The sequence below is a fragment of the Aspergillus pseudonomiae genome (assembly GCF_009193645.1).
Source record: "Aspergillus pseudonomiae strain CBS 119388 unplaced genomic scaffold BDV37scaffold_65, whole genome shotgun sequence".
In the NCBI taxonomy this organism is placed as follows: domain Eukaryota; kingdom Fungi; phylum Ascomycota; class Eurotiomycetes; order Eurotiales; family Aspergillaceae; genus Aspergillus; species Aspergillus pseudonomiae.
Window position 1 is genome coordinate 131,043 of NW_022476057.1, and position 22,494 is coordinate 153,536.

General features: G+C 49.2%; 9 protein-coding genes across 9 annotated transcripts; 5 read left to right on the top strand and 4 right to left on the bottom strand.

Annotated features, from left to right (window-relative positions):
• Positions 1-213: 213 nt before the first annotated feature.
• Positions 214-1,672, bottom strand: acpA (acyl carrier protein). Its single transcript, XM_032082714.1, has 6 exons — positions 1,349-1,672; positions 1,234-1,251; positions 1,064-1,144; positions 948-996; positions 834-872; positions 214-767 (listed from the first exon to the last, which is right to left on the bottom strand). The coding sequence occupies exons 1-6, from the start codon at positions 1,556-1,558 to the stop codon at positions 760-762; spliced, it is 405 nt and encodes a 134-aa protein (XP_031938673.1). The 5' UTR covers positions 1,559-1,672; the 3' UTR covers positions 214-759.
• A 158-nt stretch (positions 1,673-1,830) lies between these two features.
• BDV37DRAFT_183787 (NuoI/complex I 23 kDa subunit family protein) lies at positions 1,831-3,151 on the top strand. The gene is made up of 3 exons (XM_032079535.1): positions 1,831-2,196; positions 2,366-2,631; positions 2,695-3,151. The coding sequence occupies exons 1-3, from the start codon at positions 1,913-1,915 to the stop codon at positions 2,823-2,825; spliced, it is 681 nt and encodes a 226-aa protein (XP_031938674.1). The 5' UTR covers positions 1,831-1,912; the 3' UTR covers positions 2,826-3,151.
• Positions 3,152-3,476: 325 nt separating this feature from the next.
• On the bottom strand, positions 3,477-6,886 carry BDV37DRAFT_273742 (putative 60S ribosome biogenesis protein Rrp14; the record flags this gene model as incomplete). The annotated part of the gene is made up of 7 exons (XM_032085114.1): positions 3,477-3,598; positions 3,635-4,958; positions 5,066-5,149; positions 5,374-5,457; positions 6,116-6,212; positions 6,326-6,548; positions 6,649-6,886. The coding sequence occupies 7 exons, from the start codon at positions 6,884-6,886 to the stop codon at positions 3,477-3,479; spliced, it is 2,172 nt and encodes a 723-aa protein (XP_031938675.1).
• A 3,199-nt stretch (positions 6,887-10,085) lies between these two features.
• On the top strand, positions 10,086-11,192 carry hel10 (putative high expression lethality protein Hel10). The gene is made up of 2 exons (XM_032079537.1): positions 10,086-10,496; positions 10,563-11,192. The coding sequence occupies exons 1-2, from the start codon at positions 10,201-10,203 to the stop codon at positions 10,867-10,869; spliced, it is 603 nt and encodes a 200-aa protein (XP_031938676.1). The 5' UTR covers positions 10,086-10,200; the 3' UTR covers positions 10,870-11,192.
• Positions 11,193-11,881: 689 nt separating this feature from the next.
• BDV37DRAFT_183889 (mitochondrial 37S ribosomal protein uS2m) lies at positions 11,882-13,857 on the bottom strand. The gene is made up of 3 exons (XM_032079536.1): positions 13,476-13,857; positions 13,188-13,400; positions 11,882-13,108 (listed from the first exon to the last, which is right to left on the bottom strand). Exons 1-3 carry the CDS (start codon positions 13,504-13,506, stop codon positions 12,078-12,080), a joined length of 1,275 nt encoding a protein of 424 aa, XP_031938677.1. The 5' UTR covers positions 13,507-13,857; the 3' UTR covers positions 11,882-12,077.
• BDV37DRAFT_255362 (putative mitochondrial carrier protein (Ymc1)) lies at positions 13,531-15,571 on the bottom strand. The gene is made up of 5 exons (XM_032082715.1): positions 15,365-15,571; positions 15,155-15,166; positions 14,971-15,107; positions 14,255-14,883; positions 13,531-14,194 (listed from the first exon to the last, which is right to left on the bottom strand). The coding sequence occupies exons 1-5, from the start codon at positions 15,468-15,470 to the stop codon at positions 14,164-14,166; spliced, it is 915 nt and encodes a 304-aa protein (XP_031938678.1). The 5' UTR covers positions 15,471-15,571; the 3' UTR covers positions 13,531-14,163.
• Positions 15,572-15,626: 55 nt separating this feature from the next.
• BDV37DRAFT_255366 (translation initiation factor 2) lies at positions 15,627-19,669 on the top strand. The gene is made up of 3 exons (XM_032082716.1): positions 15,627-15,828; positions 15,906-18,705; positions 18,778-19,669. The coding sequence occupies exons 1-3, from the start codon at positions 15,805-15,807 to the stop codon at positions 18,927-18,929; spliced, it is 2,976 nt and encodes a 991-aa protein (XP_031938679.1). The 5' UTR covers positions 15,627-15,804; the 3' UTR covers positions 18,930-19,669.
• Positions 19,670-20,835: 1,166 nt separating this feature from the next.
• BDV37DRAFT_255367 (uncharacterized protein) lies at positions 20,836-21,383 on the top strand. Its single transcript, XM_032082717.1, has one exon. The coding sequence runs from the start codon at positions 20,900-20,902 to the stop codon at positions 21,086-21,088; it is 189 nt and encodes a 62-aa protein (XP_031938680.1). The 5' UTR covers positions 20,836-20,899; the 3' UTR covers positions 21,089-21,383.
• A 20-nt stretch (positions 21,384-21,403) lies between these two features.
• BDV37DRAFT_255368 (uncharacterized protein) lies at positions 21,404-22,486 on the top strand. Its single transcript, XM_032082718.1, has one exon. The coding sequence runs from the start codon at positions 21,659-21,661 to the stop codon at positions 21,953-21,955; it is 297 nt and encodes a 98-aa protein (XP_031938681.1). The 5' UTR covers positions 21,404-21,658; the 3' UTR covers positions 21,956-22,486.
• The last annotated feature ends 8 nt before the right edge of the window (positions 22,487-22,494 follow it).

Sequence of the window (22,494 nt, forward strand, 5' to 3'; positions counted from 1 at the left end):
GAGTCCCTTGCGCCAAACCGACACCAGAATAGAAACTTCGATGGTGTTTTGAAGTTCAAGAAATTCTCGATTGGTATTAAGTTAACGGCTCAACTTTTGTTCCTCTCCTTAGCGTCAGTGCTTCTCCGGTGACGGACCACAAAAACCATGTCATTTTATCTAACCTGGAGGGGCCCATACAATCTTTGTATATAGAGCATTTTTCCTCTCTTACTCTCACACACCCAGATATTCTACCATGGAATACTCTATTTTACACATATCGAACTAAAACCAGTACGCCAGAGGGTTTCGCCCCTTATCCTTATATCTGTCTGATATTTCTCTGGGTCGCTTCGACTTGTTCCGCTCCACGTCATCCTTCGTGAAAGTCGTCAGAGCAACACGGTTTCAGATCCACTCCTAAATTGTCTTAATTTCAAGAGGCCGGGTGGCATGTACAACATGCCCAATGCATCTTGAGACCCGCATCAATTCAATCACCGAACAGATAACACCAATCTCACATGCTAGAGCGGTTTACATCGAACTATTGGCGCATAACGAGGTCCTCAGGAAACCTGGTAGCAACCCACACCCAACAGTAATCAATCAAACTGCATTCAAGATGATATACACGATATAGTAGGGTGAAACAACACCGGCATGTATCAGCATACAAGTAGCGTTTCCACGCTGAGACCCCATGTAGATGCACGCCACCATCCCCTTCTTTTCTATCTAACCCGCAAAATCATTCAGATCTTCGTATTACATAATTTAGTGGGCTGCGATACCAGTTAGTTGTGGTCAATTCAAACACGTTGACATTGTCAAAGCAAGGCAGGACTTACCATCGGGCTGGGCAAGGATGTACTCAACAGCCTTGTCAACTGTATCAAAAGATGAGTATATGGACGGTCGCCGCGTTCTGCCCATCAAAGGGCCTCGTTCAGATAAAGACTTACCACTGTGGATGGCATCGGCATCCTTGTCGGGGATCTCAATGCTGAATTCCTATTCGAGATAAAACGTCAGGATTCAACTCGAGACCAGTATAATAGGGAATGTGCTATAACCATACCTCCTCAATGGCCATAACAACCTCCACGGTATCCAAGCTGTCAAGTCCAAGGTCGTTTGCGAAGTGAGAAGCACCGTTGATCTGATAGGTTGAATTCCCTTAGTTCATCGTTCTGCGTGCGGGTCTGAACCGGGCCATCAAACACCCGGAGACAACAAATGTTAACTAACCTTGCTGGCATCGGAAACCTGTGCAGTGATTGGATACATTAGCCATTTTTCAAGTTTCCCGGAGATGATTTTGGGATGGTCTTCGTCTCCGAGGCGGGAAAGTAACCCGACGTACCTTGTCAAAGTTCTTCAGAAGGTTGACTATCCGACCCTCAGCTTCCTCCTTGTTAAGACCGGCAGGAGCGGAGTAGAGACGGACGCCCTGGTAGGCAAAGCGAGGAGCGAATTGAGCAGCAGGAGCGCTGCGGATCTGGAAGGTAGCTGGGGCCCTGACGGCACGAGGAACGGAGGCCCTCAAAGAGCGGACAACAGCGGAACGGAACATTGTGTCGGTTGGAGAGGAATTGAAAGAAAGGCGCAATTGCCGGGGAATTAAGTAGGAAAGAGAAAAGGAGGGCGGTGGTGACGAAAGAGTAGAGTCGGGAGTGGTAGGAAAGATGGACTTATGAGCCTTGGAGTTTCTGAAGTTCTGCTTTGGCGTTGCGGCTCGGGGGAAGCAAAAACCTGCGGCCGGCCAATCACGGGGCGGCAGAAAGAAATGACCTAAGCCCGCCGGCAAACCACCAAAAGCGACTTTCGTGAACCTCTCCCAGTTGTCCTGTTCCCACTTTGAACCCCCCCAATTGATTCCCCTCACCACTCTATTCCCCTTCTCCAGTCCGCTATCTCATCCCCCGCCATGGCCTCCTCGAAGTCGGTCGCGAGGCTGGTCGCCTACCGCCGGCCTGCGCCTTCTCTGTTGACCTCTTCTTTCCGTCCCTTGGGTTCAACCGCAAACTTCTCCTCCTCGGTGTGCCGGGCTGCTACCCCAGCTGGTCCCCCTCCATCCGGTTTCCGTCTGGCTCCCCCCAAGAAATGGGACGAGACCACCGAGTCCTCTTTGGACAAGGCCAGCAAATACTTCCTGATGTCGGAGATTTTCCGCGGCATGTACGTCGTGTTGGAGCAGTTCTTTAGACCACCGTAAGTCGCCCTCTCCCGCGCCCTATCAAGCTCCTCTAGTCGCCTAGGGGCCAATTGGTATCCCGTGTGGTCATTTACTACTGCTGTGTATCATGTTCGCGTGCTGGGACATGCTACTTGGGATTCTCGACCGGTCAAACAGCTTGACTGATGTGATATCATACTCCAGTTACACCATCTTCTACCCCTTCGAGAAAGGCCCCATCTCCCCTCGTTTCCGTGGCGAACACGCCCTGCGCCGTTATCCCACCGGTGAGGAGCGTTGCATCGCTTGCAAGCTTTGCGAAGCTATCTGCCCTGCTCAGGCTATCACCATCGAGGCCGAGGAACGTGAGGACGGAAGCCGTCGGACGACCCGTTATGATATCGATATGACCAAGTGCATCTACTGCGGTTACTGCCAGGAGAGCTGCCCCGTTGATGCCATTGTTGAGAGTAAGCACCAGCCATCCTAAGATTAGATCTCTTGAATGCCGTGACTGACCTGCTGCAACACAGCTGCCAATGCTGAATATGCCACCGAGACCCGTGAGGAGCTGCTGTACAACAAGGAGAAGCTCCTGGCCAACGGTGACAAGTGGGAGCCTGAAATTGCCGCCGCTGCCAGAGCTGACGCTCCCTACCGTTAAAACAATACCAGCTGCTTTCATATCACAAGGGCACTCTTGAATTAGGTGTCACATCACGTAAATCCACCTTTAAATAAGATGGATTCGAAAGAATCTTATCATAAAAATCACATAAGGGAAAGACAAACTTTTCCTTCAGAGGATATCCAAGGGTCGACACCCTCATCTTCCCACTTTGTACATATCTAACGCTTAGCCTGCTTTATTACCAGATGTACTAGTCGGGTTCACAGGGGATCCCAGTCACTAGAATTCCGGCTCTGTTCTTTTATTGTCTTGATGTTGGAGGGAAATCCCGCATGGCTTGTTCTTGTTTTCTATACTGTTTTTGTTAGGGAATAAATCTAAGAGTACTTCATTTTCTTTTGTTTCAAATCTTTAAAGAACCCTACAAAAGAGATGGGATGAAACCAAGAAAACTCCTTTGAAATTTATGAATATCAACAGGTGAATCGCTGCCTATGCACATATGCACAAATAACAAGATAACCCCCCAAAGAAGCCCAAACACCAATTCCCACACTCCTCGATTTTCTTTTACCTTTTGATCACTTTTGTTCTCCGCAGAGCAAGTGCTCATCCTCAAGGGCTGCTGCGGAAGGATATCTTTCTTTTTAGATACATAAGTTGGTATTACATACTAGTCACTGTTCATTTCTTTCCACCAGATTTGCCCTTGAAGCTTCCCTCGAAACCGGGTCTAGCTTTTTTCTTGCCTGCAGAGGATTTCTTGCCCTTGTTTCCCTTTTCTTCGCGGCGTTTCCGGAGGTTGTCTTCGCGCTTCTGTTGCTTCATTTCCTTGCCCTTACGGACGGTTTCTATGCGCTCCTTCCATTCACGCTCGGACTTCTTCTTGGCAGATTCCTTGCGCTTCAGAGCCTTCTTCAACAGCGAAGTGTCGTCCCGGACGCGTTCACCATGAGCGCGCTTCTTGGCGTTCAGCCACATATCTTTCTCTTCGAGTTCAGCACGTTTCTCGTCGTCCATGCTTTCCAGTCGGGCCTTTTTAGCCTCAACGGCTTTCAAGGCTGATGCGGGGTCATGGGCACCATGGCGCTTGGGCTGATCGCGCACGTTGTTTAGACTGGGATCAGCAGCCTGGCCATCGGCGAAGACGACACGACCGAAGGAATAATTAGCGGCGCTAGAGCCCACCGACTCGGCTGGGGAGCGAGGCGAGGCGAGAAGAGAGCCCGACCCACCTGGGGAGAAGCGGCGGGCCAATGCATCGTCCTTCAATCGTTGCTCTTCCTCCTTGGCCTTCTGTCGTAGCTCTTTCTTGTGCGCCTTGCGTTGTTCTGCCTTCTGTCTGCGGGCCTCGATCAGCTCTTGGCGGTTTCTCGCGGGCTTGCCGTTCAGCCCGTCTGCATGACGGGCTGCGCGAAGCTCATCAAGACGCTTTTGTAGTCGTTGCTTCAGCTCTTCGGGTGTGGACTTGAGGGGCTTTTGATCGGATGATGAGTTCTTAGAGGCATCGTTGGGAGCAGAAGGGGGGACAATAGAAGATATCGAAGAGGCGCCCGATTGAAGAGCGGAGGCATCGAAACCAGGGGAGTTGGGGGTAGAAGAAGAGGAAGACTGTTCTGTTTGCTCTGGGTTGAACTCGAGAGAGAGACCTTCGGCCTCTTCTTCATCAACGTCGTCATCATTATCGTCATCCTTTACAGGTGGCTTTTCTTGCTTCTTGTTCTTATCACTGGCAGACTTAGACTCTGGCTTCTGTGCAGCGTCAGCGGCAGCGGTTTTAGCCTCCTTATCTTGCTGTTCTTTCTGCTTTTCCTTCTTAGCGGCTTCTTTAGCCTTCCTCTTCTCTTTTTGTTGCTCTTTCTTCTGCGCCTTTTTCTCTTCCTTTAGTTTCTTACGTGCTTCTGCCTCTTCTGACTTCGCCGAGTCGTCGGATTGCTTCTGTTTCTTTGCCGCATCGGCCCGCTTCAGGCCTTCCTTAGGCATTTCTGAGCCGAGATCTTCGTCCTCAGATGATGCGGCCTCATTTTGACCCTCTTCTTGACGCTTGCGTTTCCGGGCGTTCTCGTCCATTACGTCTTTAGCGGTCTTCGCGGCATCGGGGTCCAATTTCGCCCGTTTCGCCTCACGAGCTTCCTCCTTCGTCTGCTTCTTGCGTTTCCATTGGTCCTATGAAGGATATGGGTGGTCAGCCACGCCTGGCGCAGAACAAGCTGGAGACCGTGGGGAAAACGGGACAAAAGGCATCAAAGACAGCAGGCAGTAGAATCACATACACTACCATCCTCCCCATAATAGTATTTCGCCGGAATCAACGACAAGAGGCCATCAAAAGCCTGGGCGTGGCTACGCAACCGATCCTGTAGAGCCAAAAAATTTCCCGATCGTCAATTTTCAATTCTGAGGCCGGAATGCAATACCACAAGAATCATGGACGAACAAGGGGAAATCAAGCCCACATACCTCGATATCATCCATTTTTTTCCCACTTGAATCGGAGATTCACAGCAGCTCCGTTCCGGGTATTATGTAGGATTGGGTGATTATCACCTGGACGTTGAGGGGGTTTTCTTGAAGTATGGACGCGATACTCTCGAAAAAATTGGGTGGGCGGTTCGAAATCTTGGCGTTCTTTTTCTCCGCTTGCTTTTTGCTGGCTGTTCACCGCCTGCCACATCGTGGGTTTGCTGACTTATCATATCGACTATTTTAACTTTATTTGTGTTGAGTATGTCAGTTTACTCCTCGCTAATATACAAGATCTACTAATCTTAACGGAAGCCAGAATTAGTCAATGGAAGAGGTGTTTTACCCTGTGGTTAACTGTCCCCATACTACGACGGCATCTCTCTGTATGAGATAATCCACTTTGCTCCAATATCAGTCTGACTGACCGCCCTACATGGAATATTACATTTCTATTGTGTTCTACATGACAACCCAACAACAACTCAAAATTGAAGACCCTACCGATCCAATTCATCTTTCTTAAGATGAACGAGAGCAAACGCACATTCTACCTCTTGGTTTAGCACTTGTCCATGACGTAATTAGCATTCCACTATACATCTTCACTCTAATCCAATCTAAGGATGCACATGCAAGTTCCGATGCAAAAACACCCTGCTGTATCTTCCATGCCTTATCCGTCAACGGGTGTAGTGGCATATATCTAGGGAAAATCTCTCCCATATCATGTTGCGCTTCCTGTGCTGCATCCAAATCCAAGCTACTAGTTCCAGCCATGTAGCATATGACCACTTATGACCTCCTCGCTTATGGGTATAAAAAGTGCATCAACACGCAATGAATCATCAAAGCTCAACCGTCAATTCCTCGGGGATATCTAACACAGGACAGTCCTCGCTCCGGATATCCGTGATATTGTCATACGGGAACGGAATGGTCCAGATCAGATCAAACCTACCAGAAAGGCCCCGTTAGGACAGAGAACTCTCCTCATATAATTAACGCCTTCTTGAATAGCACACCAACCACCAAGATCAATACTAAGAGGAATATGAAGGCCAACATACCGATCATCCGGATACTCAGGCGCATCATCATACCCCAACGCCTGAACCAACTCTCTCATCTTTCTATGCCGCCAGGAGATCAGGATATTGCCGGGTCCGTCATAGTCATTGACTGCTTTTGCGACGCAGTGGACTTTATTCCGCTTGCAGGAGGTGTCGACAGTTAGGCCGAGGTCTGTGGCGAGTGGAAGAACGGTCTCGTAGGAGCGTCTGTGCTCTCCTTCTATCGGATTGGTTAGTTTATTTTGTATATGGGCAGGTGCTTTTGTTATTTGTGTGTAGTGTCCAGATTAGGGGTCTCTAGGGTTGCAGAGAATACTTGCTTTTATTAACATGCGGTGCCATTATATGGCCAATATCGTAGGGTGAAGCTTCTCCGAACACGCCCCGGACGCATTCAGCTCGTTTCCAGCCATCTGCGTTTAGTCCACTGTCTAGGGGATCGCCTGACTTTTCGCCATGGCGGATGAGATATACAGTCGGGGGGTATGAGGCATACGTTAACCCGTGCAAAGCGGAGAAAAGAAAAAGATGCAAAATTGAATAAAGAATAGTAGTCATTTTGTGGCAGCTAGCTAACCGAGTCTATAGGCCTAACCAGAGAACAGCAAGAAGGAAAAAAGCATTGTAAAACAGCTCAGGTGAACCCTCCCCCTTTTAAACTCCATAGCCAAAAAGAAAAAGAAAGTAGTATAACAACAGTACTCAAAAAAAAAAAAAAAAAAGAGAGAGAAGAAAAGAAAAGAAGAATATCGGCACGAGTACGCCATACCGCAAAATTATCTCCGCCAGCCCTACATCATTCGGCGCAAGGGGGGTTGCTGATCCGGTCATCTGCCTCAGATGGGACAGATTTATATCTGATCTAGTGGGTATCACGACGAACACCATGAGCCGGGCTGAAGAGCCATTCGTCATAGGTCCTCAATAAACAGCCTGCTAGCACGGAGCGAGTGGTATGTTTGGAGGTCAGGCGCGACCCGCAAAAAGTAAATAGATTGGATCTGTTAGTATGACCCTTCACACGTTGAGCCAATCCGGATCTGCCGTCTTTCTTGATCGTCCATGCAGCCGCAGAAGTCACATGATGAGGGCTTTTCTCAGACGTCTGATTTTTGAGTTGCGATATTTACTAGTTGTTCGCGATGGATCATTGGTATGGTTGGGTTTGAAATGTGTTTCGACTGATGGAGTAAGCCTGTGTCCTGGTGACCCGCAGTTTGCGCGTGCGGGATGTAGATCTGGTAATGGTGGGCAGGTTGGACCTTATGTATGTACTGTGTAGTATGATGATAGGAGGGTTATGGCTGGTCTATTGCCTTGGGCGACGAAGAGATTTGAATTTTAATACTAATAATAAAAGGGGAAAAGTTGGTGACGGGTGATTTTGTATGAAATAAGTTCCATCCCCCACTTATTTAAACCCTTATTTGGAGCAGGATATTGAGTTCCCAGGAATGTCTCCAAAGGTTGGTTGGTATAAGGTGTCAGGTTTCATAGTACTTGTTTGTCCAATCCCATCTATAGTGAGATCTTGTTTGGAGCTATGGTAATTAATGAGACAAGGCTATACAATACAATGTATGATCTCGGTCACCAATCCATAGGCAATATGGAAAATATATATTCCCAGTATCAGTTTGGCAGTCTCTAACTCGCTTAAGCAATATACACACAACTAATACTAGTAGCATCTATAGATATTCGTCAGAGACCTCACCACAGTTCCAGCTTGGAGTGCGTAGGTGCCATACCCACATCTCATGGCGCCCATATCGACTACCAAAACAGAGGAACAACCACGATAGGTTGAATCTTTGGTTGTGTTTCTTGGAGTTGGACCGTGCCAGAAAAAAATAGACACTACCTGCACACGTACTAGTATATTAGTATTAGAGCTCTTCTATCACACCGCGTTCAGCCTATTGCTAGCTGCTGAGTCAAATTGATTGTCAACCTTGATGTATCGCTGGCTAGATTTGAGGATAGCAACCAGAGGTTCTTGGAGGAAGCCGATGCTGATTTCAAAATTTTGGAAAGACGTAAGGGATATGCCGGTTCATTGACAAGGCAGTCATGTATGAGCTCGATATGTAAGTGATGAGTATAGCTGAAAACATGTAGTGAAGTTACACAACATGCGTGATATACGTGGGATATATGTCCAGACTATATATCCAATCATCAACAGGCAACACTGTTGTGAGCCACATTGATGAGCCGCAAAGACGTTGGGGAACAAGAGAGTTGACAGCAACTCAGCCTCAAGCGTTGGTCGATAGCAGCTGAAATGTTGCCCGATGACGAAACTAGTGCAAGGCGACTCGTTCAGGGCATACGTGATTCTCTATGGCTGGATCATCAGCCTGCCATACGTAGCTAGCGGCTCTCGACGCTAGATCGATTTTCAGACCATCGGGGGCCGTGACTCAGTCCGGAAGCAGCCGAGAGTCTAGAACTCAGGGACAAGCACAATGAGGCTATACGTGCAGTGTGTTCCTGAACTTGGTGTCCCTCGTCGCTGCTTGTTCATTGCATCGGGTGGTGCTAAGGACCGAGAGGCCCGGGATACTGGAAACTATTTTAGGAGTAGCACTTACAGTATCCAATTATAGTTCATCTTCGCCTCGTAGGGAGATTAGCTATTCCCCACTATTGCAGTACGTACTCATACCAAAATCGGTAAACGACCTCCTCGTCTAACAGGGAGAAACATGGGTAAAGAATATGGCTGCCTGTTAGGAACATGGGTAATACCGTGTTACCTGGTATGTATATATTCTGTACGGATATGTTGGTATAATACCCCTCTATTATGCACTCACCCGAGTTGTACCGGAGGGGTTCGGCAAGCCCGGACCGTAAGTTGATTGTTCAGGGACCCGAGGTTCCGAGAATAGAACCTTCGAGTATTCTCATGCTACGATCATAATAAGATCAGAATCAGATCATCCCCTTGAATCCTGCAATTCATGGAAGAATTGACGTCATGCAGTGGTTGATAGAGCACAGCCGCAGTGTGTGGCTATGAGGTGCCACTGTATGTATGTATGTACCTACTAGTAGTAGTTAACGGTGTATGGCGGGGATAACCTAGGACAACTATTCACAGTCCTCTTCCTACCAAGACGAGTATGTGGGATCAACAGGACCAGTGAAATGGCAGCAAACATCCACTAGTGGTGTCTCGGCTTTGTATCACTAGACCTGAAAAGGCATTCATTTCTCCGCCGAGAGCCTTGGGTTCGTAGGCAACCGGCCAAGTACGATGGAATTTTCTCAAAGTTACCGGATCAAGGTACCATTGTGACGATCGGTGGAAGTTTGGCGGGGCATCAGTCCAACCTGAGATGGTCACGACAATACCGCCGCGTTACTCAGCCCTGTAAGCACGGGACGCAGCACATGGCCACAGGTGACACAGCCACCCCGCACGCTTGATGCGAATCTGTCTTGGACGTCCATCGAATCACCTTAATCAACACACTAGAGTGTAATGATCGTGTACGGACTAAGGAGTCTAAGGACGGAGTGACAGGTTGACGGGCAGACGCCACTGCCATACACACAGATACTTGCACAGCCTTGAAGTTGACAGTACCTGTACTGAAAATCCGGTACAAGTGGAAACATTGGGGCTTGGCACACGGGGGAAGAAGATTTGCCTTGGGCGCATGGTGGGGTTGTTTCGCTCTTGTCATCAGTAACTCAGCCCTGTGCTCTTAATAGATCATCCTATCAAGTGGCCAACCCATCTTCTTATAAAAAGGTCCCAACAGCCCCGTTCTCTCACTCTTATCTTCATACTCATCCATCACTCTTCATCCATTCAAACTTCCTTCATCTTTAATACATTAAACTCTACACTACACATCATGTCTGGCTACGATCAGTACAACCAGCAGGGCGGCTACTACAACCAAGGCCAAGGCCAAGGAGGCTACGGTCAGCAGGGTGGCTACCCCCCTCAGGGCGGCTACCAGCAGCAGGGTGGCTACGGACAGTCTTCTGGATACGATCAGGGATACAACCGTAGCGGTAGCTCCGGCTCCGGCGCTGCCAGCGACTACTACGGCGGTGGCGGACAGTCCGAGCACCACCAGCAGTCTTACGGCGGTCAGCAGAACTATGGCGGCCAGCAAGGATATGGTCAGCAGAGTAGCTACGGAGGGTATGTATCTTCATCAGCATCTTCCTTTACACTACTGGACCACTCGACTAACTTTGATTCTCACAGATCCGACGAACAGGCTCCCGGCGGTGCTCAGGATGGTGAACGTGGCCTCGGCGGTGCTCTTGCCGGTGGTCTGGCAGGTGGCTTCGCCGGCCACAAGGCCGACCACGGATTCCTCGGTGCGGTTGGTGGAGCTATCTTGGGTCACATCGCACAGGACGGCTGGAAGCAGCACAAGGACAAGAAGGAGCAAGAGGAGCAGCAACAACAGTATGGTGGCTACGGTGGCAGCCAATATGGCGGTCCCCCCTCCCAGGGTGGATCCAACAACGGTATGATGGACCAGCTTGGCCAGTTCTTCAAGAAATAAGCTATCAATGTTCACCTCGCTTCTCCACGATGATCCCTTTCCACAACACGTGAACTAGCTCCTTTCGACTTCTACCTCGTTCGGCTGGCCGGGTTCGCACGATTCTCTTGACGTTTTTCTGTCTCTGCCTTGCTTCACATGGACATGTTCTGGGGATACACTTCTTGTTTTCTATTCAGTTTGTTGCTACATCTGGGCTTATTAGCTCACTTACGATGAGACGCGTTGTTCACTGGCCTTTTTATTTTTACAACTATAGCTCTTGCTCCCTTGAATTAGACTATTGTCTACTTGAATTGAAGTGGATATTAGCTTCCATACTCTTCACGAAAGTAAACAGCCAAGATTAGACTCTTTCCCCTTCTACAAATGATCTCCATCGTATTGAACAGCCCAAAAACCCACCCCCTCCGGACTCAATCAGCCCACACTACGGATGCACCTGTCACCTCATCCACGACCCCAAGCAGCTAGCAAACAACCAATTGCATGACTTGTCCTACATCCGTGCGATTCCAGATCGTAAGGATAGGCCTCCCGTCTCGAAATTCTCGTTGTGCATTCCCGACGTTCTCTATCTCCCTTCGCCTGCCGGAATCGTAAGGCCACCTAATTGAAGCGGGGTTCTCTCAACGTTTCGTGGCCATGACCCCGATATTAACGTTCCAGTCTAATGCACGGCCGCCCAATAGATTGCTTTGCTTCGGGATATTTTTCCATGGTGATCGACATATACGGGTTTCTGTTATTTTTCGATCTGATGTCGTGCGTTTTGTTTTTCCCCATGTGTGCTATGTGTATTGGCTGGTTGGCTAAGTTACGTAGGTCACTATCTAGGTAGAGAAACTAGGTACATCAAATTGGCAGCATTGTTTGGAATATGCGACCTTGATCATCTTGTTTGGGTTCATTATGCATATCCTATATAGTGCTGAGGTAAGATTACTTCCAGATGATAGTAATATAGTTGTTTTCCAAGACAAACAAACGGTACTAAATATAACCCGATGGTCGAGAAAAGAGGCACAAAATGCGTCATATTGGTAATACATGTTTGTTATAACACCAGGCGAATCAAGGAATTTACAATGTTCTATACAGTTACAGTCCCATAAGTTTGCTTCAAGGCTCACACGTAAGCAGAGAGAGATAAGGTTGGAAAAAGAAATCAAGACAGGAAGAGAGCAACGCCAACGAAATGCTCTTCATTACTGGTCCTTAACGGGGGTTTCCGGGGCCTGGGCCTGCGTCTTAGGCTGTTCTGGTTGAGGTTCGGCGGGCTTCTCGGTTTCTGGGACCTGGGCCTGGGGCTCGGGTTGGGGTTCGGTAGGCTGCTCGGCTTCCTTGGGGGTCGAGGCCTGTTCGGTTTCGGTGGACTGCACGGCCTCGTCAAGCTTGTTGGCAAGTTCGGCGGCCTCAGCGTTGGCAGCAGCGTTTCCAGCTTCGATTTGGGCGAGCTCGGCCAGACGCTCTTCGGAGAGGAGGTCTTCAGGAGCGACGGGTGGGTAGGTTAGGACTCCGTTCTTTGCGTTCTCCAGTCTCCTTTGTTGACCGGCTTCTCCTGCCCGTCCCAGGACACCGGCAATGACACCGATGGCACGCATGCTGTCGTCATTGGAGGGGATGGGGTATGTGACGCGGGTAGGATCAGCATCCGTGTCAATGACACCGATGGTGGGGACGTTATTGAGGCCACACTCGTGGAGCAAGACGACGTTCTCGAGAGGGTTGAGGCAGACCACCAGGTCAGGTTTGAGGACCGAACGGTCGGCCAAGGCTTCCCTGTACTTGGGGATTTCGTCATCCATAGCATTCACGACCTTAGTCTCGCAGTGGCCCAGGATCTGCTGTCCGTTGGTCAAACTGCCGGGAATCCATCGCTCGAAGATGTGGTAGCCCTTGGCCAGTTCGGCGGCGCGGACCACGTATCTCTTTTGACCCTTCCGTGTACCGACGAAGAGGATCAATCCGCCGCGGGCTGCGACTTCCTCTACCACCTTGGCCGCACGACGCAGGTACGCCGCGGTCACGTCCAGGGAGATGACATGGATGCCGTCTCGAATACCGAAGATATAGCGCGAGTTCTGGGGGTTCCAGCGGGACGTTGAGTGTCCGAGGTGTGTCTGAGAAGCGAGGAGCAGTTCGAGGGTAACGTCGGAAGGCTTAGGAGGGTTTCGGATGATCTCCTCTGGTCTGTAGGCGTCTGTCACGCTGCTGCCAAGGTCTTGGAATTTGTATCCTATGACGAGGTGTACGCAGTCAGTCGATATTCTCCAAGGATGGCTGCCCTTTCGAGATGTAAAATTGCGAAGGCTTACTTCGTTCGCCTCGCGCCTTCCAAGCCAACTGTTCGGCACGCCTCCTTGAGATTCTCTCAGGAGCGGCATCATTTTGATAGCGGGACTCGATCTCGGCAGAACGCTCCCGGATACGGGTCTGAAGTGTGGTGTCGACTGGTGGTCCAGTTGAGTAGAATCGGTTGAGCGAGTTCAGCGTCCGAGCCTGGCGGTTGAAGGCATGAAGCTGGCGGCCTGGGCCGGAGAACAATTAGCGGACGTTCTTCTTCAAAGAGCACTAATATGATCGCAATTCGTAATTAAACTTACTCTGCCGCATACACAGTTGCCGGGCAATCATATTGTGTTGTGCTAGGTTGTGAGGCCGATTTCCACCAGCAATAACTTCCTGGGTTATCTTCCGCTCGAACTTTTGATGTCGGGCTTGGCGAGCTTGGTGCCTAAGGCAGCCAGGTACAGCGCTTTACCCGTTTGGATGTTCATACTCCAGTCTCCGAAATACCCCATATTTGCTCTTAAGGTAGGAAACACATAAACATATCCTCTTTCTGATATTTGTCGTCCGGCGGGAATTTTTACAGCCCATCCACGCTACATTCAACGGACTGGAATTACAATTCGTGCATCCTCTAGCGCTTTCGATCAAGTTTACATAGAAGCTGCTGATTCAAAGTCCCCAGGGAACTTCTCAAACGGCGCAATGCTCGTTTTAATGCAACCTCATACAACTTAAAAGCTAATAGTACTATGGACCAGGAGGGAGAGAAAAAGAAAAACGCATGAGGGCATCATATCCATAAATTGAGCCATCTATCACCTGAATGCTAAAACCGGATGACCAAAACAAGCCACTCCAAACTGTGCGTGTTTAAGAAAAGGAAATCTAATAGCTTTTTCCTCACTGTTGAATGTGAACGAAAATTGGATATCAATAGTTCGTGGTAGGAAACAAAAAGAGAACGTGAATGAACAATGGGGGTCATTTCAGGGAGTTAATTTAACCCATTGCCTTCATGGCAAGCTCGACACTAAAATCCAGTTGTTAGCATCTTCCACACGAGATGTTTTCAATCGGGGGAAAGACATACACGACGAATGTTCCAGCCGACACAGGCATAGCTCTCAGCAGGGTAGGGCCAATACCCTTCCAGAAGCCAGCGAGACCCTCGGTAGCATATGTCTTCTTGAAGCAGTCTGTCATGCTCTTGAACTGTTGCTGAGCCCCGAAGCCATCGCACTGCATCTTACTCTTCACCACGTCAAATGGGTAGCTGCTCAGCCAAAGCGCCTCACCAGCCAATCCACCGTAGGTGGCGACCTTGACACTGGAGATATCCTCGCGGTTGACATTGTTGCGCTTGGCATCCTGGTTCATCAAGTATTCAAAGGTCAAGAACCACATGCCATAAGCCTGGATCTCACGGAGATAGGTGACGTTCTGACCACGGTAGAGGCCCCGCAGGACGCCTCCCTGAGCAGAGAGCTTACGGATGCAGTCGATAGGGCCATTGTACAACCGGTCTGCGCCGTGCGGCTGGGTCTGCATGCGAATACGGATATGCTCAATCGGCCCAGAGAGAACGGAGTTGGTGATACCCGCGAACCCACCAGCCATGTAATATTGCCCGTAGGAAAGGCTGCTATCGGCGTATTTCTTCTTGTTCAATTCCTCAAGGCGCCTGCGGGCTTCATGAAACGCACCAAATTGCACGCTAACCTAGTTAAAGTCAGTCCCTATCCTCTCCGCGTGCGGATCGGAAATGCCCGAATCTCCGATAAAGATAATGACTATTGCAGCACTTACACAGGCACCGATTCCAATCAAGGGGGTCAATGTTCCCTTGTAAAACGCAGCGGGGCCCTCGTTCTTGAAAATCTTGCTCGCACAGTCGAGGGCGTTGGCATACTGAGTGGTTGTTTGCAACCGCACTTTGACAATATCTGCGGGGGTTAGAGTGCTCCACTACCTCACCGGCTATAGTACATACCGAAGGGTTGTCCTATACGAGGATTAGCAACTCATCGTCAACGCTATTTCACAATTCACTGAAGAAAACAAAGTGGAAAGAAGCACACTGCGTGAAATATAGTTGGTCCCGTGAAACTACAAAAACTATAATTCTACACGCGATAAAACAAATTGCAATGGCGAAGTGTATCTCAACCCTGCGATGCTGATAACGGTCTCAACAACGTACCAAGAAGAACCTGAGCAATTCCACCGGCTGCACCAGCACCCAAATCTTTGATGGTGCGCAGGGCTCCGTCGCTCTTCTCAAAGTCCTCGAGTGCCCTCTCTTCCATAATGGCGATGATTCAGTGAGTAGTTAACCGGGGGCGATTGGGGGCACGGTTAAAACAGCGGAAAGGAGGGGAGGGGAGAGAAAGGAATCAATGGAGTAGAGAGAAAGTAGAATATAAAAAAAAGGTCCCCCGATGTTCTTATCAGAATAAATGATGGCGCAAAGCAATGAGAAATGCGGGCCTCCGATTCGGCGGAGACGCCGATGCACGTGAGGCGGGCGGGAAAGTAGTATTACGGAGGTTGTGTTGACCTACGAGAGACTTTCCCTTACCGGCCGGAATTTTGCCCCGAGGGAAACCAGTGACAAGACAACCCACTCCTTGTCTCTCCATTATGCACCGGCGTGCGGCTTTGGAGGTGAGCACTTCCCAAACGGTCGATTGGACTTCGCTGTCCGTATCCTAAAGCAAATTTCTAATTATACTCTTCTACAGTTATCCCGCCGTCATGGTGTTGAGTGGACTTGCGCCGCCAGGCACAGAGATGTTCCTTTCTCTCCGAGATTACCGTACCTCCCCCGGCGGACCTTTCGTTCTTCCCTCGTAGCTTTCAACTCGTCCGAATCCTCTCCATCGAATATAGGTAGCGAAGAAGGCTCCAATGTTGCGACCCCAAAGCCCAAGTTTGGTGCTCGTTGGGGAACCAAACAAGCACAGAAACCGGCCGGTCTCAGTCCAGCAGAACAAGCGATGCGAGATGCCTTACTAGCGAAGAAGGCCGCGGAAGAACAAGAGCAACGACGACTGCAAGAAGAAGAACTGCGTGCATCACAGCGTAGAGCGGAATCGCGGGCCGATTGGAACAGACCTCCAAGGCGACAGAACAGACGACGTCCTTTCGATGATGGAGAAAGCCAATCCCTGCAGCCTGATAAAGGCTTAGAGGTGAATAGCAAATATATACCGAGGAATCTGCGTGCTTCGGACTGGATCTGCCCGGACTGTCAATATAACTGTTTTGGGAAGCATCAGACATGCCCATGCTGTAAAGCTGTGCGACCAGATTTGGCTTGGCCGTCGTGGCCATCCAAGAATCCGGCGCGGAAAATGGAGAGAACCCCCAAGGCTGACACACGCAAAGCTGGAGCTTCAGAAGCAACCTTGAAAATTCGGAGACTGGGTCATGAGATGCTGTCCGAAATGGATCAAGAACAGGGTGGTTCCGCAGCAATGACCAGACGGGACAATGCCATGAGGACATTTATGGCTAATAAGGGAAAGCCTGTGGGAGCGCGGCTTGTGTATGATCTCAAAAAGGAAGAGGAAGAGGCGGAAGCTCGAGAAGAAAGGATTGCCGAGCGTCGCCGTGAGCGACAGTCCAAACCGAAGCCAAAGAAGCAAGATGCTCCGGTAGACCCATGGTCCTGGGATTCGTCATCGCTCAAATTGAATAACGACGGCGATGTCACTCATTCTGAAAAGGCCTCGAAGCGCCGGGATGGCCGTAGGGAGCGGCAGTCCGAGGCTGATGAGGATGACGAGGAAGAAGACGACCGCCGCCGTCGCCGCGAGGAACGCAAACGGCAGAAGAAAGATAAAGCTCGGCAAAAAGATTTAGAGTCGGCCTCAATTCCATTGTATTTACCGGAGTTCATCAGCGTTAGCAATCTTGCTGATGTCATTGGGGTGCGGCCTGCGCAATTTGTTCAACAAATGGAAGATATGGGCTTTGAGGGCGTCACATACAGCCACGTTCTTGACGCGGAGACCGCCGGCCTGGTCGCAGCCGAATACAATTTCGAGCCCATTTTCGAAAGTGCAGAGGATGAAGACCTGGTATCTGCGCCCGAGCCTGAAGACAAGTCTATTTTACCCTCCAGACCACCGGTGGTGACCATTATGGGACACGTTGATCATGGCAAAACTACTATTTTGGATTGGCTTCGAAACTCGTCAGTGGCCGCTTCAGAACACGGAGGTATTACACAGCATATCGGTGCCTTTTCCGTGGCTATGCCCTCTGGAAAGACCATCACATTCTTGGACACTCCTGGCCACGCTGCGTTCCTGGATATGCGTCGCCGTGGTGCAGACGTCACTGACATTGTAGTCCTCGTAATCGCGGCCGATGATAGCGTCAAGCCTCAGACAATTGAGGCAATCAAGCACGCCACTGAAGCCAGAGTTCCTATCATTGTCGCTATTAGTAAGATTGACAAGGAAAATATCAATCTTGAGAAAGTCAAACAGGATCTTTCTGTCCACGGTGTACACGTCGAAGACTACGGCGGCGACGTGCAAGCGATCGGAGTAAGTGGTAAAACTGGCCAGGGCATGTTGGAACTCGAAGAAGCTATCGTGACGCTTTCGGAGGTTCTTGACCATCGAGCGGAGGTTGACGGCAAAGCCGAGGGATGGGTGATTGAGGGCACAACCAAAAGCTACGGCCGTGTGGCGACGGTGCTCATCAGACGTGGTACACTACGGCCGGGCGATATCATTGTCGCAGGCACAACCTGGGCTCGTGTACGCACTCTGAGGAATGAGGCGGGCGTCGCAATTTCCGAAGCTACCCCCGGAATGCCAGTTGAGGTTGACGGCTGGAGGGAGCAACCGTCTGCTGGAACTGAACTTCTCGAGGCTGTTGACGAGCAGCAAGCCAAAGACGTCGTAGACTATCGACTGGAGAAAACTGAGACACAGAAACTGGGCCAGGATACTGTGGCGATCAACGAGGCACGGCGTGAACTACTCGAGAGGCGCCGGCAGGAAGAATCTGAGAACAATGAGGCTGCTAGCTCAGTCCAGGAGACATCTGGCCCTAAACCAGTACACTTTGTCATCAAAGCCGACGTTGGCGGATCCGCAGAGGCTGTCCTGAACTCGGTCACTGCAATTGGTAACAACGAAGTCTTTGCTAATGTGCTCCGTTCTGAGGTCGGACCAATCAGTGAGTTCGATATTGAGCATGCAGCCTCAGCCAACGGCCATATCGTCTCATTCAATATGCCCATCGACCCTGCCATGTCTCGTATGGCAGAAGTTCGGGGGGTCAAAATCATGGATCATAACGTTATCTACAAACTCATTGACGATGTCAAAGCAATCTTAAGCGAACAGTTACCTCCGTCGGTGAGTCACCGTGTCACTGGAGAAGCGGAGATTGGACAGGTATTCGAGATCACGCTCAAGGGAAGAGAGAAGACAGCCATTGCCGGATGTAAGGTACGCAATGGTACTATCAACAAGGCCAGGAAGGTACGAGTAATACGGGGCCAGGAAACAATCTTTGATGGTAAGCTCCCCGTCCCGGTTGACTACGTAAAACTCTGTTTCTGCGAGCTGGAAGCTGATCATGTACTTATAGGCTCTATCAATTCCCTCAAGAACGTCAAGAAGGACGTGACTGAAATGCGTAAGGACACAGAATGTGGTATCGGCTTCGAAGGCTGGACTAGCTTCGCTGTCGGTGACCACGTTCAGTGCTACGAAGAGATCTACGAGAAGAGATACCTCTGATTTTTCTCCGCTCCCATCCATCCATCCGCAAGCTTTATTTTTACCGTTCTTATGACCTTTCTGGTTACTGTATTGCTATTGGCGTTTTGACTGCGGATCGTTGGACTCTTCTCTTCTTTCCAAATGTGGGACTTACATGTATAATTGCATCTGGGCCGGTGTCTTTGATTGATATGAAGGGTAGCAGCAGAAGCTGCGGGACATTATGCTTCACGGAGATTCAGTTCTCATGTACAATATACTACGACGCAGTGGTCTACATAGATATCTGATCAAAATCAATTTTATGTATAGTAGTAAGGTTATACTGGCACCATACTCAACTACAAATGCACCGATATGAATCTCCTTGCCACCGTGGAAATGAATACGAACAGTAGATCGTATCCATCAGATGAGCACAGTCCCATAACCAAACGTGAACTCAACAATTAGTCCCTACCCAGATCCACCAACCCTTCCCAATAAGAATCACGCCATCCATGATGAATCCATCGACCCTCTCGTATACGTTTTCCGAGCCTCCGAGTCATGATCAATAGTCCGGAACACGCTAGAAAAAAAAAATTCCCCCCCAAAACCCACCACGCAAAAAGATCGGCCGCCATCTCCACAACAGGAAAACGGTTCCGAATTCAGGCACTGGCTATTGCCAAATAGCTTCGGTGCCTTGGCATACGTTACAAATGCGGCGTCGATCCACTTGCTAAGTATATATTGTTTGGGATTTTACGTTGTCGACCCATTTTAGGGTTCCGGACCGGTATCTACTTTAGGAAGGGGACCGAGGTTCCCGTCATCTTCGCCTCATAGAAACTTATTTTCTGATTACCTCAAGGTGAATCGAGCTCTGTTTTTGGGTTCGTTGCGTACCGTCAATCAAACTGTACTGTTTTTAGAACAGACGGACGAAAGGAAGGGAAAAGAAGGGTGTTGGTTGAGATGTATGAAGAGGCGTTGGTGACGCGATTGTGCTATGTGGATGGATGTATCACTAGTACTTTTCATGGACGATTGAGATAACATCTTTCAGGCTTGATAGCCTAGCCTAGCGTTAGTTCCTCATTAATGTTAGTTCTTGCTTTTCATTCACTATGAGACGTCCATAGAACATATTTGATGCCTTATCCGGGAGACACCTTGTCCACTATACGAATGAGAATGGCATGTATTTCGGGTTTTTCTTACTTGCTAGTTAGCTAGTTCTATGTGATGTATGTGATGCACAGGTATCCCTAATGCCAATGCACGATGACATAGTCCACACAGGGTACTACTAGTTAATAAGTGGCCGCGAAGGTCCACAGCACCCCCCTAGCAGTACGTAAAGAACATATAGAAGCCTAGAAGGGTTCTCCTGGGGGTCCACCGATGATGGATGAATTAGGTTGTAGTTTCCGTGAGTACCGGAACTATTCGGCTGTTATGAACTCACCTGATAATCTTGCGTCCAGTAGTAGCCTTTCAGCTAGCGTATATTGTAGCCATAGTGATATCAGAATACTTCCACCGTGGTACCTGTATTGGGTGAGGCTATGACTCCCCACTGCGGTCCCTAGTGGCGTCTACTAGTGCGCGATTATCTAAAGATTACTGCCAGATATGCTATTATACTGCTATGGTAGCAAGCCTTTACGTGGCGAGTCTGACTGTGGGTTATGGCTTGTGAAGCCGGCTGTTGCTGGTCTATGCTGTTGGGCAGTCTCGATTAGCAAAACGGGTGTCGGAAAGGCTTGAGGGTTTAGACTCGTGGGGATTGTTTGAATTTTCATAAGTATAGTACTGCACTCCAATGTTATGGAACTATTAGGACTTACGTCTACGATTGTATGGGTCATGGATGTAAATGCCGGTATATATATCTCGGGATGTATGTGTATACGTTGGAAATGTCACGAGATGGATCGAAGATGTTCAATTGATTAATTTATGAGATAATCTTCTTGCATAGATATATTTACTGCATTTTTATGCATGTATCAAGGTCTTATCATTGTAGGCAATCTGGGTTCAAAGCCTTTGTGCACATAGCTTTCATAGTCAAGTGCCTCGCAAAACAGTGCAAACAGCTGCTTATAATTTTCAGTATCTCGTATTTCCATGGCAGTTTGACCATGTGGCTAAGGCGACAGACTCGTATTCCTCTAATTGCTGGGTAGCTGGCATTTTTTTTGAAATTTTTTCAACCCCATATACCAAGCGACCCCTCTGCCCAGAGGACTTGCCAATCTGCGTACGGAGTGCAGGATAGGACTGAATTCACTGAAGAGCTTCTTGTGCGTGTCCATTTGGTCGACATGGTCGCTTTAGAGCGCTCCGAGGGTCCTTCTGTCCCCTTCATTCACGCATATCCCCACTGTTCCCTGAATATTTGTGCTGAGACACAGCGCGAAACCTTCCTAGTTAGACTACGGAAATCCCGGGGAGTCAGGGTTTCGGCATGGAGCCCGGAGGCATTTGAATCGGAGCTTCGGTTGGCATCTCCCGTCATCCTTCGCATTCTCCGTGGGGTTTAAACCTGAAACTGGTGTCGCAGGTCTATTCTGTTTCATCCTCAAACAGAACTCCAGATATTTAATTAAACAGTAAAATTAGGGTGAGAATCCTTTGGTCCAGAATATCCACCTGGTGTTCGTGATGGCTCAAACAACGGTCGTTGCCTTCGATATTTACGGTACCATACTATCGCCCGGATCCATAGCCGGAGACATGGAACAGTACTCCGGAGTATGTCAGTTATGACAAAGACCATGCTCAGTCAATTGCAACTTGTGGAGGCGCTACCCAGCTTGAGTATACGTGACGATTCAATAGCATATGTGAGCTATGCTAGTGTCTTCGTTCCAAGCCTCGGCTCATTTTGTTGTTGCGAGGACGATACATATCCTTTGAAGAAGTCATACAACAAGGCGCTTATCCATTTTAATAGGACCGTTGGTAGGGACGACAATATCAAAAAGCTGCTTCGAGTGCATCACAACATGGTCGCGTTTCCGGATGTCAGCCGGCAAGGGCTCAGAATGTGATGCCCATTATCTTCATCAATGGTACTTCGAATATAGTATCCAAGCCCATCCTTCGGTCAGGCCCACTGTCGCACCATAGAGAGACATGAAGAGACCTTGTTAGCGTCGATGACGTTCAGAAAATTAAGCCCGCACCGGAGGTCTACAGCCCAGAGGATGGGGAAGTGCGTGCCAGAAATGAAAGACATTTGGGTGATCAGCTCCAATCCTTTCGGCATAATAGGGGCTCTCCACGTGGGCATAAAAGTCATTTGGATTGACCGGTCTGGGAAAAGATGGGCGGACAGAGCGGCGCCAGGCCTGGAACCGACAGCGATTGTCAATAGCTTGGAGAAAATTCTACATATCATGAACGACTGTACGGGTTAACTCGGTGGTTGTGGTTATTAGCCAATTTACACCAGGCAACGCAAAAATTAAGGGTGTACGCTGTAAATATTTCCAAACGCTCCACAAATAGAAGAAGAATTTGGGGTAAGGCAGCAAGTTACTCTAACCTCCCATTTCCCCTCCAAGGGCCCATGGTGTTGTGAACCTCA

Coding starts and splice junctions, on each gene's coding strand:
- BDV37DRAFT_255368 (XM_032082718.1), top strand. CDS start 21,659: ATGTCAGTTATGACAAAGACCATGCTCAGTCAATTGCAACTTGTGGAG.
- BDV37DRAFT_255367 (XM_032082717.1), top strand. CDS start 20,900: ATGCATGTATCAAGGTCTTATCATTGTAGGCAATCTGGGTTCAAAGCC.
- acpA (XM_032082714.1), bottom strand. CDS start 1,558: ATGTTCCGTTCCGCTGTTGTCCGCTCTTTGAGGGCCTCCGTTCCTCGT. Junction 997..1,063: donor TTGTTATGGCCATTGAGGAG/GTATGGTTATAG, acceptor TATCTCGAATAG/GAATTCAGCATTGAGATCCC. Junction 873..947: donor TGCCGATGCCATCCACAGTG/GTAAGTCTTTAT, acceptor CTTTTGATACAG/TTGACAAGGCTGTTGAGTAC.
- BDV37DRAFT_255362 (XM_032082715.1), bottom strand. CDS start 15,470: ATGGAAGAGAGGGCACTCGAGGACTTTGAGAAGAGCGACGGAGCCCTG. Junction 14,884..14,970: donor TGATTGGAATCGGTGCCTGT/GTAAGTGCTGCA, acceptor GACTTTAACTAG/GTTAGCGTGCAATTTGGTGC. Junction 14,195..14,254: donor TCGGCTGGAACATTCGTCGT/GTATGTCTTTCC, acceptor ACTGGATTTTAG/TGTCGAGCTTGCCATGAAGG.
- BDV37DRAFT_255366 (XM_032082716.1), top strand. CDS start 15,805: ATGCACCGGCGTGCGGCTTTGGAG. Junction 15,829..15,905: donor ACCGGCGTGCGGCTTTGGAG/GTGAGCACTTCC, acceptor ACTCTTCTACAG/TTATCCCGCCGTCATGGTGT. Junction 18,706..18,777: donor CCAGGAAACAATCTTTGATG/GTAAGCTCCCCG, acceptor ATGTACTTATAG/GCTCTATCAATTCCCTCAAG.
- BDV37DRAFT_183889 (XM_032079536.1), bottom strand. CDS start 13,506: ATGATTGCCCGGCAACTGTGTATGCGGCAGA. Junction 13,401..13,475: donor GCAACTGTGTATGCGGCAGA/GTAAGTTTAATT, acceptor TCTCCGGCCCAG/GCCGCCAGCTTCATGCCTTC. Junction 13,109..13,187: donor GAAGGCGCGAGGCGAACGAA/GTAAGCCTTCGC, acceptor ACCTCGTCATAG/GATACAAATTCCAAGACCTT.
- BDV37DRAFT_183787 (XM_032079535.1), top strand. CDS start 1,913: ATGGCCTCCTCGAAGTCGGTCGCGAGGCTGGTCGCCTACCGCCGGCCT. Junction 2,197..2,365: donor GAGCAGTTCTTTAGACCACC/GTAAGTCGCCCT, acceptor ATCATACTCCAG/TTACACCATCTTCTACCCCT. Junction 2,632..2,694: donor CGTTGATGCCATTGTTGAGA/GTAAGCACCAGC, acceptor GCTGCAACACAG/CTGCCAATGCTGAATATGCC.
- hel10 (XM_032079537.1), top strand. CDS start 10,201: ATGTCTGGCTACGATCAGTACAACCAGCAGGGCGGCTACTACAACCAA. Junction 10,497..10,562: donor CAGCAGAGTAGCTACGGAGG/GTATGTATCTTC, acceptor TGATTCTCACAG/ATCCGACGAACAGGCTCCCG.